The sequence below is a fragment of the Gadus chalcogrammus genome, chromosome 21, assembly GCF_026213295.1.
Source record: "Gadus chalcogrammus isolate NIFS_2021 chromosome 21, NIFS_Gcha_1.0, whole genome shotgun sequence".
NCBI classification, from domain to species: domain Eukaryota; kingdom Metazoa; phylum Chordata; class Actinopteri; order Gadiformes; family Gadidae; genus Gadus; species Gadus chalcogrammus.
The window spans coordinates 18,418,389-18,433,718 of NC_079432.1; the positions used below are offsets into that span (position 1 = coordinate 18,418,389).

Consider the following 15,330-nt stretch of genomic DNA (forward strand, 5'->3'; position numbering starts at 1 on the left):
GCAAGAACAAGCTTTGCAGAGTTTTGTTAGTGGCAATGATGTTGTGGCGCTTCTCCCCACCGGGTTTGGGAAAAGATTGATTTTCCAGCTGGCTCCTTTAGTGGTGAAGGAGCCGGTCCCGTCGCATGACATACGTCACGACCAAACGCTATGCGATTGGTTATGGCAGATCCAGGGTGGCACTGGGCAGATCCAATCATTTTAAAACTTCTACAGACACCTGCCTCCAAGTGAGTGAACGTTTGTCAATTGAGCAGTTCCAGACCTTCTGTACAAATGAAATGAAGTACGATGGTCTGGTAGGACCAGGCTAGGCAGCACCTTCCCTGTCACCGCTTGTTTGTTACATGCTCATGCACATCTTTCTGAACCCGTGCTGGGAGCGCTTGTACCGTGTGTCATTAGTCTCTTCAAACAGGAGAGAGAGAGAGAGAGAGAGAGAGAGAGAGAGAGAGAGAGAGAGAGAGAGAGAGAGAGAGAGAGAGAGAGAGAGAGAGACAGAGAGACAGAGAGACAGAGAGACAGAGAGACAGACAGACAGACAGACAGACAGACAGACAGACAGACAGACAGTTTTTTGTGCGTGCAGCATTGAAACACGTGAGAGAAATTGATCATGTCGTATGAATAATCAGTTTTATTAATATATTCCTTTTAAAAATAATCATAGATGGAACAATACAAAATAGAAAATGACCCACAATACTGACAAACTTTTTAACACACAATAGGCCGATGCATTGGCATTTTTACATTTAATAAAGTGCAAGATTACAGCTTTATTTGCCTATTTCCAAAATCAGACCTTGTTCACAGCATTTAAACGTCATCTTATTTTGTTTTAAAGACGTGATAAAGTGCATACATGCGTGAGATCAAAATTTGTAGCGTCACACATTCATTGGTGCGTCAAGTAACAGAATGTCAATGGATGCACAATGGGTTCTCTCCCCAGAAACACACACACACACACACACATATGCACCCATAAAAAAACGGACAGACAAACAGACAGACGCACACACTGACAGACAGACAGACAGACATACGCACACAAGACAGACAGACAGAGGCACACATTGACGGACAGACAGACGCACAGACAGACAGACGCATACACACACACATACACCACACACATACACACACACACACCCTCTCAAGCTCAGACGTCACTGGGCGACCTGGAGCGGTAGGCTGCGTCCCTGAAGCAGCCGCAGAGCAGCAGATAGAGGGCCCGCTGGATCTCTTGGTTGCGATAGGCATAAATGATGGGGTTGATCATGGAGTTGTAGGTGGCGGGCAGCAGCGTGGCGTAGGTATACACTGCCGGGTACGCCCTCTGGCCCACCAGGCAGTAGGTGGCGAAGGGCAGCCAGCTGGCGCCGAAGGTGCCAAGGATGATGGCCAGTGTGGACACGCCCTTCTTGGTGGCCACGTAGTGCGTGGCGCTGAAGAAGTGCTGCTGCAGGGCAATCTGCTGCGCGTGGCGGCACACGATCTTACAGATCCGGATGTAGAGCGACAGCATGAGCACGAAGATGAGGAAGAAGGAGGCGGCGAGCATCGTCAGGTTGGCGCGGGTCAGCGGCCGCACGATGCTGCAAGTGTCCGGCGCGCCCAGACAGTTCCAGCCGAGCACAGGCATCAGGCCTAGGACCAGCGACGCCCCCCACGTGAAGAGCAGCATGCTGTGCACGTAGCGCAGGGTCCGGTCGGAGAAGTAGGTGAGGGCGTTGTATAGAGAGAGGTAGCGGTCCACCGTGATGGCGAGCAGGCTGCTGATGGAGGCCGTGAAGGAGGCCACCAGGAAGCCGACCGTGATCAGGCTGATGGCCTCTGAGGAGACCACGTACTGGAACACAAAGTTGAGGATGAGGCCCACCCCGGCCAGGAGGTCCGCAGTGGCCAGGCTCCCGATCAGAACGAACATGGGGGTTCGGAGGGTGGGTGTGTAGAAGATGATGGCCACCACGATGGCGTTCTCACAGGTGATGACAGTTCCCGACATGCAGAGCATGATGTCCCAGGGGTTGACGGGGAACAGCAGCGGGGCGGAGGAGTACTGGAGGCTGCCGTTTGGCTCCGAGGACTCTGCCGGCCAGGGCACCGCCGCCGAGGAGTTCACCATCCCAGCTCCATCCATATGGTCCACCTCAGCGCTTTACCATGGAGACTATATTATACTCGAACTCTGGGGGAATCTAAAATCAAAGATAATCAGTTAAAAAAAATTATATATGTAACCAGCTGTTCCAAACGCGCTGGCCGCGGACCTGGAACTAAGATCGCAACTTAAATCTGTTTCGTTTTTGGAAAACGACATCAGACAAACATAGCGAGGGGTCATTAAGATCTATAATAGGTTTCCTTTTTTTATAATAATACATTTCACCAAACATACCTTCTTAATGATCGTAGAAAGATGATATTTCAGCGGCCAAAATCAAAATCAACTACCGAGATTTGTTCCGTTTCGCAGGTACCAGAGGTGGTCTACCGGGAGATAGGACCGGGGAGGGTCGGTGGTCTACCGGGGGAGAGGACCGGGGAGGGTCGGTGGTCTACCGGGGGAGAGGACCGGAGAGGGTCGGTGGTCTACCGAGGGAGAGGACTGGTGAGCAGAGGGTCTACCGGGGATAGGACCGGGGGATTCAAGAGCAACAAAGTCAGAGTCGGCGGGAGGCGCGTGGACTGCTCTAAAGCCAAGTGACGTCAGGATGTTTTTTTGTTGTTGTTGCTTGGAGAGAGAGAGAGAGAGAGAGAGAGGGAGAGGGAGAGGGAGAGGGAGAGGGAGAGGGAGAGAGAGAGAGAGAGAGAGAGAGATTTTTTAAATGTGCCTGCAGTATTCAAACACGTGAGAGAAATTGATCATGTCGTAAGCATAATCTTTTTTTTACATTTTTTTTATTAATATATTCCTTTTAAAAATAATCATAGATAGAACAATACAAAATAAAAAATGACCCACAATACTGAAAAATACTAACTTTTTAACAGTTATGTTAGTTATGGGGTTCACGGTGCAATCCACTTTTCGGTCTGTCAAATATCAAACCGTCAAAGTCAATGCATGCATTAAGATGTGGTTTGTAAATATGTCCATGCAGTGATGAAGTGGAACTATATAAAGTAATAAGAAATCCTTCTAATCCAGCAATGGGTGGCTGCCATTGGTTTCAGGCTGAGCCAGGATCCGGCTCTATGTCACCATGGCATTAGTTACAGCACTCTCTCACACACACACACACACACACACACACACACACACACACACACACACACACACACACACCAGGAAGTCACCATGCCACTGCCATCTCTCTCTCACTCTGAGTATATATTGCTCTCTCGCAGTATCTCCATCTCTCTCTCTCTCAGTATCTTTCTGTCTCTGGCTCTCTCGCAGTATCTCCCTCTTCTCTCTCTCTGTCTCTCAGTCTTTCTCTGTCTCTCCCAAGTTCCAGATGTTGGGTTGCAACACCTAGTTCAATGAATCATGTGAATTGTGCTCCCTGGGACACAAAGACCTTGTAATACCCAGAAGGTACTGACTGTTCTGATGTGATCTGCTCTTCAGACCCATACCATAATGATTACCTCACACACTCCTTGTCAAACCATTATCTAATTGATGTTAGATTGACACATGCCTCCAATAAAAAGAATGTATATTATATAAAACAATTGTACTACCTTTTGTTTGCATTGTTTAATTAATGATATAAAACAATACATAGTAACAAAAAAAGATTAATTAACCGGTCAAGCAGCCTGGACTGAATTTGGAAAAATTAGGTAAATGCTGAATTCAGTCAGACAACAGTAGGACAGCTGACGATATAGAGCTGTAGTCGAACCCTGGTGCTAACCTCCCCCCAGTGTGAGGTGGTGCACCCTATTAAACCAAAGCCGCCCCACTGCTAGAAGTGGTCAACCATTGAAAGGGGTTTAATTTCGAGTTCCTCTGCAGACTGCTGGAGGTCTTCAGGATAGACAAGCCATTAGAGACAACCGCCCCAAAGTGGCCTCAGTTCAAAACACAACAGGACCTTCCAGGGCAAGGGCCTCTTCTGTTGGAAGTAGTTCACCAATGCTTAGAAGTAGACCATAGAGTCTATGATTGAGTCTTCACAAGTATTAGACCTTTGCAAAAAAACAAACTATAAAGAAACAATCATAATAATATAACTCATACTGGATGTGTACAAAATAGTACTACGACGAAGGAGACCCAGGGGGCTCATCAAAACTAGTTTAAGGATTTAATCTTACACCTTTCAGTGTGGTGATACTCCCCATCACCACACATGCTCATATACAACGGAGGACATGCCCATTGTGACCTTTGAACCACTCTACAAACTCTGCTGTATTCAACCAGTGGAGCGGGGTAGCCAGACATAGAAACATTGGGTTTTGTTCATGTGTGTGTTTGTGCGTGCTTGTAAAGAGGAAGTATGAAGGACTAGACTTTAATTGAACATTTAAAAATAGTACATATTCATTTCAAATACTTTATTTTAAAAATAAATACAATTATATTTCACTGATTTAAAATTAAATTAAAAAATGATTGTAATACACACATTTAAAAACAGTCACTTTATATGCTCAAGTATCACTTTTAAATAAAACATATTTCATAATAATTGAAAAAACATTTACTTATCAGGATCAATTATCCAGATGCCAGCAAAGTGTTTCTGCTATACACTTAAAATAAATAAATACAAAATAAATTGATGATTCAGCAATATACACTTTCCAGGCAGGGATGCCTATCCTTATCCTCTGCAGACCAGGGTGTTGCCGTACGTTCAGAGAACTCCTGGCTGGCTGGAGGCCTCATGGTCACTGGCAGCCTCACATGTATCTGTTCTTGATGTACTCCCGGTACATCAGCACGTCCTCCCTGCACAGGGACCTCACCTGGCCCTGGCCCGTCATCACATGGCCCTCGAACACCTCGCGGCTGTCAGGGTCAACCTTGGGGGGGGCCGTGGCGTAGACGCTGTCCTCCTGGAAGAGAGACACCGGATCCCTTGGAGGAAAACAAACCCATCAAAGTGATGGAGAGGAACGGAAAGGCTAAATTAAAGAGACAGTAGAAGCAAATCAAAATACAGGATGACAATTGGAAAGTGGGAATGCTGAATAATCGTATTCTAGAGAATCAGCACGCAGGGAAGCTGAGTGGAGACCATGATTAATGTTGTGAGATGCTGTCTAGCTGATGAACAAAATCAAACAATTACAGCACCAGTTTGTGCTGGAATTGTTGACTGTCAGTCAACAGTCAGTCAGCTATCAGAATGAGCACCACGGCTCTCCTAGCCATGATGCTAAACTGAACAATGTCTCATCACTATGATAATAGTCCGCCATTGAGTCGAGCCATATCGCGGCACTACTAGCCTAAAATGTATGTGAAAATGTACAGTTAGGAACGAGTTCAGCCAGCATAATTTAAGTAAAAGCACAACCTTGTTTTTAAATAAATATTGCCTAGTTAAACCCTACTATTGTAGAGGGTTATTCATGAACCAGGCCTAGACCCTACTATTACCCCACTATAAACCCTACTATTGTACAGGGTTAGTCATGAGCCAGGCCTAGACCCTACTATTACCCCACTATAAACCCTACTATTGCACAAGGTTAGTCATGAGCCAGGCCTAGACCCTAGTATTACCCTATTACTGTACAGAGTTAGTCCGGGCCCCCTACACAAAACACTGGAGGTCGGTCCCAAGTTTTTTCGTTGGTGTAATGGTGTGTTTGAGATGCATCGTACACCTCCCACACAAGTTGCTCTTGTGACGTAATTTCCTTGCTTGTAGCATTTATAGCATTCCCGTTTGTCTTTGTGGGCATCGCTACACGACAAGTTGGGGAAGAACAGTCATTAGCTAGTCTTTGTTAGGTACATTAGCCTCTTTAGGATACTAGCTCGAAAACAAACTACACAAAAAATTACATTGTAATGCTGGCATAGAAAGACGGCAATGCATAAATTGGTGACCGGAATAAAGCAGAAATGTAGTGTCTAAGAGCATTAAAACGACCAACGTGGTACAAATACTAAGAAAATACATCTCCTTATGGGCGCAGCAAAGTTTGTTTGTAGAGTAGTACAGTTAACCTCACTGAACTCGGTTGACTCTCAGTATCCAAAGTGGATACGACCGAAAGGGGGTGACTATGGAACTCATGCGGCTGGAGTAAGATGCATCTCGAACACACCATAAGTATGCAAGACAAGTAGCGAAATGTTTCTGCTGAAATATGCAAAGAAACTGAAGAAAACCACAAGCCTGTGGAAATATCTTTCTATGGTTTCATAAAGCTAAGGTGACACCTGTCAGTGTCCACATTGCCATGTCCCGCCATACAGGGCTATGTTTAAATAATAAAACAAAACCTCAGCAAGGCAACACCACAGCAAAACCTCTTCGTTTTTAAAACCTATGTCGCGGGTGGATGGTGCATGAGCCGTGCACACCCCCCCCCAGACGCTTCCTTGAGTCCTTGATTGTCTGAGAGCGGTTTAGGGACAATATAATAACAATTGGTCTTCAATAGGAATGGCGGTGCTTTCCAGGAACAGTTGTGAGGCTCACTCTGATCGGCAATCATCCCCCTGGAGAAACTGGATACAGAAGGAAAGAAGGAAACAGCAGAGGCTACGGGAAGCCTTTTGCTGGAGCCCGCCAATATTAAGGCGCGCGCGTGCACACACACGCACACACACACACACACGATGACTGAAGCTCTCTTGCTCGATGCACGTTTCAGCATGAGGAGGAGCATACCTATTATCTGTTCTGCACACAAAGGGCACAAGAGACAATCTGCTGATGACTTTTGAAACGTTATTGTATATTTGGCAAGACATTTCAGTGCAATCACTAATAACATGTGCACCACTTACGACATATCATCAGTTCCAAAGTATTGTCCCTGTCACTTTCTTCAAAACTTGGCATCAGGTTGATTTCAGTGAGGAATAAGTCCCAGACTCTATTAAACATGTCCTCTTGACCTTCCACTTTGCATGGGATCCGTTCATAGGTGACTGTTTTACACATCATTTACTTCCATTCTTTGGAAGAAGAGGAGGCAGATTACTTTTCTAAACTTGCATCTCAAAGGCAGTCAAAAAGATCAGGGTCCGAGATATGAGGGCCTCGGACTGCAGACCTGAAACTTCAGGGGCGTACCATTCCCACCAGGAGCATACCAACTCCCATCAGCTCCAGGGGCATACCATTCCCATCAGGGGCGTACCACTCCCATCCGCTTCAGGAGTGTACCACTGCCATCAGGAGCGTACCACTGCCATCAGGAGCGTACCACTCGCATCAGGAGCGTACCACTCGCATCAGGACTCAGTAACGTACCACTCGAATCAGGAGTGTACCACTCCCATCGTGAGCTTACCATTCCCATCAGGAGCGTACAATTCCCATCAGGAGCGTACCACTCCCATCAGGAGCGTACCACTCCCATCAGGAGCGTACCACTCGCATCAGGAGCGTACCTCTCCCATCAGGAGTGTACCACTCCCATCAGGAGCGTACCACTCCCATCAGTTTCAGAAGCGTACCACTCCCATCAGGAGCGTACCACCTCCCATCAGCTTCAGGGGACGTTCCTCAGTGCCAGTCGCCACCTTGGCAGACGTTTTCTTTGTTTGCGTTTTTTCAGATGGGTTACGAGTAAAATGGTGACTTTTCTGGAAATGAAATCATGGTGTCATATTTCGCTGAGAGATGCTAGGACTTGGCCGAGCCCCGCTCCTTTTGAGTGGCCCTCTGGGGGGACCACGTGACTCAGAAACTGAGTTCTATAGAGATGGCGGGTCTGTGCTGGCGTGTATGTAGGCCGTGACACATAGTGTCTGACGAGTTCCAAAATGGCGGCGCACGTAGTTGCAGCGGCTCAGTGCTTTCCCTGTCGGTACTTCTTATGTATGTGTGTGTACATGTTGTTTTGTATCCGGTCTACATTCTGTGCGGAAAACAACTACAGCCGGCAGGATCACCTGAAGCTTGGAGTTTGCTGCGAGCAGAGTGTCTCATCTGACTTTCTCCACTCACACAACATTCCTCCGGACATCGCGAGGTGCCCCGGCTCTTCATGGATTACCATCCCAGCGGGCAGGCGAAGAAGGCGCAGGGAGAGGAAACAGAAGCGGGGCTGCAGGGCAGGCGCGCTAGCAAGGCTACGGAGGCAACACCACAAACCACCGCTTCCCAGCATCTTCCTTACCAACGCCAGAACCCTCGCAAACAAAATGGACGAACTTAGGCTACAGGTTGCAACCAACACTACCATCAAGGACAGTTGCATCCTGTTGATCACAGAAACTTGGCTTCACTCAATAATCGCGGACTCAGCTATACAGCTAGCAGGCTACACATCAAAACGCCAGGATAGGACGAGTAACTCCGGTAAAAGCAGTGGAGGGGGACTGTGTGTTTATGTCAACAACATCTGGTGCACTCACACAGTGGCTATAGACCGTCACTGCTCCCCAGACTTATGTATGTGACTATCAAATGTCGGCCCATTTATCTCCCTAGAGAGTTTACTGTCGTCTTGATCACTGCTGTTTACATCCCACCGGATGCTAACACTGACATAGCTCTCGGACTTTTACATAGCAGAATTAGCAGTCAGCAGAGCAAGTATCCTGATGCAATGTTTATCATTGCGGGGGACTTCAATCACGCTGACCTAAAAGCAGTGTTCCCAAAATTCCACCAGCATGTTAAGTGTGCGACCAGAGGAGCTAACACATTGGACAAGGTCTACTCAAACATCAAGGGTGGCTACAGGGTCAGGCCACTACCACACCTAGCTCAGTCCGACCACCTGTCACTGCTTTCTGTTCCTGCATACACCCCCCTCAGAAAAACTACTAAAAGGACTGTTAAAACATGGCCCGATGGAGCCTCTCAGCAGTTGCAGGACTGCTTTGAAAGGACCTGCTGGGAGATATTCAAAGATCCAGACCTGAAGGTGTTTACAGACAATGTATTATGTTATATTAAGAACTGCATAGACATTGTCACAGTGGACAAACGCATTTGTGTCTATCCCAACCAGAAGCCCTGGATGACTGGGGAGGTCCAGCAGCTGCTAAAGGAGAGGAACACCGCCTTCAGATCAGGTGAGGGGTCTCTGTACAGCGCAGCACGCTCCAGTCTCAAGAGGGGCATCCGGAGGACGAAGTCGGATTACAGGAGGAGGATCGAGGACCACCTGGACAGCAACAACACCAGGCAGGTGTGGCAGGGAATCCAGAACATTACCAACTACAAGACCAACCCAGGGGCTGCTGAAGGTGATATCTCGCTGGGGGAGGAGCTGAACCACTTCTTCACCCGTTTCGAGGCAAAACCACCGGATGCAGCAACGCCACATCCAGCAGCCAACAGAGACATCATCCTCACGGTAGAGGAGCACGAGGTGAGGCGTACACTGCGGGCTGTCAACCCGCGGAAGGCAGCTGGACCCGACGGCGTCTGTGGACGTGTGCTGAAGGACTGTGCGGACCAGCTGGTGGTGGTCTTTACCAAGATCTTTAACCAGTCACTCTCCCAGTCCACTGTCCCATCCTGCTTGAAGTCCTCCACCACTGTCCCCCTGCTCAAAAAAACAAATATCACCTCCCTCAACGACTACAGGCCAGTAGCACTCACCCCTGTGGTGATGGAAGTGCTTTGAAAAACTGGTTCGTAGTCACATCATGTCATTCATCCCCGCCACCTTTGATCCACATCAGTTCGCTTACAGGGCTAATAGATCTACTGAGGACACTGTGGCCACAGCCCTCCATGCTGCTCTGCTTTTAATACAATCCTCCCCGACAGACTGGTGCTCAAACTGTCCGACATTGGAATACAACACTCAACCTGCCTTTGGATTAAGGACTTAACGGACCGCACTCAGTGGGTAAGAGTGGGCCCCCACACCTCCACCGCCTCAGCACTGGCTCCCCACAGGGCTGTGTGCTGAGTCCCCTGCTCTATACCCTCTATACCCACGACTGCACTCCCGCCCACCACAGCAACACCTTCGTCAAATTTGCAGTGGGTCTCATCTCAAGGGGGGATGAGACCGCCTACAGAGACGAGGTGGAGCGTTTGGTGGGGTGGCCCGAATACTCGTTCGGAAAATTAGTATTCATTTAAATCAGTATTCAGAGCTTCGTTTGTTTTTTTCCCGTACGTGACGTTACCAGAGCGAGGGAGGCAAAGCGTCAGCGACACCGAGCAGAGAAGCGAGAGAGGTGGAGGAAGAATAGATATCTTGTTTCCCTTTACTTTATAACACAACATTAGCGGGATCTCTGGAGGAAAAGTAATACTTAAAACCTTAGCTTAGTTGTTTGTTTACGTTCGCTGTACAGCGCCGCGCCAATCAACTGTGACTGGCTTGCTGCAGAGCGTGAGCGTCTTGGGAATACCCGGTCAATATAATGGATATAATATGGACACATAAGACAATCAATATTCGGTATTTGTTATGGATTTATTGTACAAATTCCCTGAAAAGATGTACGTTCCAGGATGAATTGAAAAGCTCCCGTAAGGGCTGAGATGGCAGAGAACAGCTGATTTGGAACGGAGCAACAGCTGTTCGCTTTCACGGGGAAAAACTAAGGAACTTCAACCTACTTAGGCCTACTAATTAACGTTCAAAAGCTATTAAATCTTCAACAAAATATGCAGATACTGTCAAAATCGGTTCCAGGGAGTATATAGGGATTATTAATGTTGTTTTTGATGGTGTTTTTTTCTGGAACGAGTATTCGAATATTCGCTCGGAAAAACCAACGAGTATTCGAAGCCTGAAAAATGGCATTCGGGCCAGCCCTACTAACAACTTGCTCCTTAATACAACAAAGACCAAGGAGCTCGTTGTGGATTATAGGAGGAAGAAGACGGTCATCCAGCCGCTGATGATAGGCGGGGTCTGTGTGGAGAGGGTCTCTGACTTCCGCTTCTTGGGAGTGAACATCATGGAGGACCTGACCTGGGGCGACAACACCACTGGGCTAGTGAAGAAGGCCCAGCAGAGACTATACTTCCTGAGAGTTCTCAGGAGGAACAACATCCCCCAGGAACTGCTGGTGTCCTTCTACCGCTGCTCAATAGAGAGCATATTGACCTACTGTCTGTGTGTCTGGTTCTCAAGCTGCACTGTGGCACAGAGGAAAAGGCTCCAGGGGGTCATAAAGGCAGTGGAGAAAATCACCGGCTGCCCTCATCCCTCTCTGGACGAACTGCACAGCTCCCGCTGCCCTAAAAAGGCCAAATCCGTCCTGCAGGACACATCACACCCCGGTCACAACTTTGAACTACTGCCATTTGAACTACTGCCATCAGGCAGGAGATACAGGTCCATGAAATCAAGAACAAATAGACTACAAAACAGTTTTTATCCAACAGCCATAACCTCACTAAATGTTGCTACCAGAGCATAGTTGTGTTGTGTATCCCATTTGTATAGGCACATTTATAATTTTGAATGTTTGTATGGGTGTGTCTTATGTGTTTTTTAGTGTACTTAGTTGATGATAGTTTTTATTTATTTATTTATACGTACTACCTCAATGTGATGTTTTTGCACTGAACAAGGACTGCACTTAATTTCGTTGTACTTGTTACAATGAGAATAAAGATATTCTATTCTATTCTCTACAGTAGTGCATGGGTGCTTGTGGTCAGCATGTGTGTTAAAATAAGCGATGTAAGGCGTGATGGTGCCAGCAGGGTGGGGTTGGGGGGGCATATTGGCCAATCGCCAGTAAGCCGTTGGGACTTCACGTTGCTGCATCGCATGTGTAAGCATAAGCATACGCTTCTGAGAACAACAAAAGAGAACAGAAAGCATGGGCCGAGGGCTATCGACCAGAGGCCCGCACAGCCAGACACCTGGCGCTCCCACAGAGACACCACTTAGTGCACCCTGCCATCTCAACCCCAACCGGCTCTGGAGGTCTAGACCAGCAGAACAACACAGCGGACCACAGGCCGGGGTTGTGTGTGTGAGGAACAGGGTTGTGTGTGTGAGGGTTGTGTGGGTTTGAGGGACGGGTGTGTGAATGCGAGGGATGTATTTGTGAGTGTGCACGTGCCTTGCCATAACAAGGCTCTACTCACAGGCAGATGAAGTCTGCTAGATGTACAGCTTCATTCCTCTCCACTTTGTGTTGGCTCTTGCCCAGATGTGCAAACCTGTAAATCAATGTGCAGACACACACACACACACAGTTTTATAACAGCAATTTATTCATTTACTGTGATGCATTTAGGTCTTATTCCAAGGATTAAGAAGATACTATTCTATAAATTTTGCAGTGCTCGCCAAACACACATATACACCTTTAACATCAAAATTTGTTACCTTACAGCTTGCTTTTATTTACAAAGTCACACCAAGCACTGGAGCTGAAGGTTTATGAACTGCGAAGGGCGTGAAGGACTCACATTCTCATTGGTAGGTTGATGCAATTCTCGACATTCTCGACTTTCTCCATAGTATATATTCTGCTCCAATCTCTAATGGCAGCTCAACTGCACTAATAAACAAAAGCTCTCAGTTCAAAATGGTCCCGATTATCTGAGGGCACTTAGTAATAGGTGTTTATTGTTGTGGCAAAAGGAACTCCTCTATGTAGAGGAGCATGAATGATTAATCATTATTGTAATACATGAGAACAGCAAAAATCAAGAGACTCATTGACCTAGATCCTGACTATATCTGATGATAATGTGTGTCACTTTTCTTTGAACCACAGCCAGACAAAACTTTGATCAAGAGCACTTTTGCACAGATTCCATCATGGCGTTTTTCTCCCTGGAATTCAGCGTTACCCAAATGTTTGGTGCTTCATTTTCCACCTGGGTCAGAGTCCCTGCTAGCTAACCCACGACACAAATCATCCCCCTCGGTCCGAACATGACACCACGACAACACTTCAGAACCAGAGAGAACAGTAAAGGCTCTATTGGAGACACCACGACAACACTTCAGAACCAGAGAGAGACCAGTGAAGGCTCTATTGGGGACACCATGACAACACTTCAGAACCAGAGAGAGACCAGTAAAGGCTCTATTGGGGACACCATGAAAACACATCAGAACCAGAGAGATACCTGTAAAGGCTCTATTGGGGACAGCATGACAACACTTCAGAACCAGAGAGAGATCAGTCAAGACTCAATTGGGGTCACCGTGACAACACTTCAGAACCAGAGAGAGACCAGTAAAAGCTATATTGGGGACACCATTACAAGAACCAGAGAGAGACCAGTAAAGGCTCTGTAGGAGCCATTTATAGCCACCATTTAGCAATACTTATTTTCGCCACATGGGGGAGTATTGCACCGGGTGTGGAACGTCACTGGGAATTGGGTATATTTACAGGTGTGCTAATTAGTTCGGCAAAGGTGTGGATGGAGGGGAACACACGGTTGTTACTGTAGCCGTGAGCACCCACTCCACCGACAGCATGCCACAGCAATATATTTATTAGCACAAAAGGACTTTAGTACCAACACTGGTGAAGTGCCATTTTATATCAGCCTTTCTACTTTTATAATAAACGGGAACACCTCCCAAATAGAGCTGACCTATTTGACCTTGGATTATTTCTGCTACGCCATCCATACCGAGGCATATAGGATGGCCTCCACACAGTAAGAACCGATTCCTTTTCATTTAGATACGCTTCTGAATTGGACAGGAGTGTCCACATCGTTTGGATACTGAATTGGATAGGATTGTAAAAAACTTTTCCTATTGCCGACGGGGTTTGGATATCCAAAGAATGGCCAGTCTCATTGGATTGCTCGCCTGTGGTGGAGCTTGGAAGTCTTAATTGAAAAATCATCTGTATTTCGACTTTTTGACTTGTTTGGATAAGCTTCTGAATTGGACAGAAGCGTCTCATTGAATTGCTTGCCTGTTGCTGAAGATTTAATTGAAACACCTGTAAGTCATCACGCTGTTATCCAGTGCAGACTGCAACCATGGTGGGTACACTTATATATATTTCTTTGCCGTTGGAATTGGAAAAACTTGGGACCGAATTTAAATGAATGACTTTCAGTGCTGCATCTTCCTAAATAAGGGCTACATGTTGTTCTGTTAATTGAAAGAAATTTAAAGGTAATTGTACCGTTTCGTTGAGCACTTTGACTCGCTTAATGCACAAAGATGAGTGTAAAGGATGATAAAATGCCAGAGAAGGCCAAGACTGCTTCTGAGGCTACTGACGAAAATTATAATAAGATAAGCCTCGTCATTGATGATTCGGGGAAACTCACAATAAAATTAGCAGCTAAGCGATATACAATGCCGTTATCTGCAAAAAATCCCAATTTATGCGAGCTAATAAAATTAAGCAAAGGATTAATGAGCTTCTTCCTGGAAAAATGACATCTCAAACTGTGTCTGATGTGAAGGAATACTCCATATTCCATGTTGTGCAAAGAGTCTTTAGAAACTCAAACTACTTTGCTGGAAATGCCTATGATCCTGAACATGACAAGCAACAAAATTGGCTTGCACAGAATACAAAGGAAATTAATACATTTGAGAATGATGTGAAGAAAAAGTAGCCTGATGCTGCTGTGGACTATGAGAAACTTGATATGCTGTCGATAACAAATTCCGACATAAGGCCTGAAGATAGTATATCCAATGTTTCAAGAAATGGGTCAAAACATAAAGGCTGCTGTTCTGTCCATTCAAATGCTTCCAGTGTTTTCTGTACGTTTAATGGCAAAGGCTGAAAGGGCCGCACTTTTAGAGTCTGCAGCTGTTTTGAGAAAAATGCATGACCTTGACGCCAAGGAAGATGCCCTTCAAGTTGAAAGAGCTAGTTAAAAGGAGCTAAAAGGAACAGCTAGTGGTTGAGGCCAAGTTGGTTCCTGCTACAGCTAAATTGTCTGTATTTGAAAATGAAGGTGGTGAAGTTGTTGATGAGTATGAAGAGGATGACATGAAAGCCTATCTTCATGCTCATTTGGAATCACAAACATCACGTTATTTGAGCACAGCTCCAGTCTTGCAACTTCCTAAAATTGTCTCGGTCCAACAGACTATCATCTGCCATTGGCTGTACTCAAAGAAGGCTGCACATTCCAGAAGCCCAGTCTTCAGTAAGGTCTAGTAACCCATTGTCTTCAGTTTCATATGGATCTGAAGTGCCGGGCAACGCCTTCAGACCCACCAATGCTGCACCAGCAGGACTTCAGCAGTCGATCTCACAAGGGAGGCGGCCTACCCACATGCACGAGTCTGAGGTGC

At 46.5% G+C, this 15,330-nt stretch overlaps 2 protein-coding genes across 2 annotated transcripts in view; both read right to left on the minus strand.

Moving 5' to 3' along the window:
- Window positions 1–631: 631 nt before the first annotated feature.
- Window positions 632–2,146, minus strand: LOC130374799 (G-protein coupled receptor 6). Its single transcript, XM_056581755.1, has one exon. It carries the CDS (start codon window positions 2,144–2,146, stop codon window positions 1,166–1,168), a length of 981 nt encoding a protein of 326 aa, XP_056437730.1. The 3' UTR covers window positions 632–1,165.
- Window positions 2,147–3,494: 1,348 nt separating this feature from the next.
- Window positions 3,495–15,330, minus strand: part of fig4a (FIG4 phosphoinositide 5-phosphatase a) — a 78,949-nt gene continuing 67,113 nt past the window's right edge. Inside the window, exons 23-24 of the mRNA XM_056581630.1 lie at window positions 12,177–12,251; window positions 3,495–5,044 (exon numbers count right to left, since the gene is read on the minus strand). Coding sequence (XP_056437605.1) covers window positions 4,867–5,044; window positions 12,177–12,251 — 253 coding nt within the window. The 3' untranslated portion in view covers window positions 3,495–4,866. The remainder of the gene's footprint in view (window positions 5,045–12,176; window positions 12,252–15,330) is intronic.

What these genes read in the sequence shown, in the direction of transcription:
- LOC130374799 (XM_056581755.1), bottom strand. Translation starts at nt 2,146, where the DNA reads ATGGATGGAGCTGGGATGGTGAACTCCTCGGCGGCGGTGCCCTGGCCG.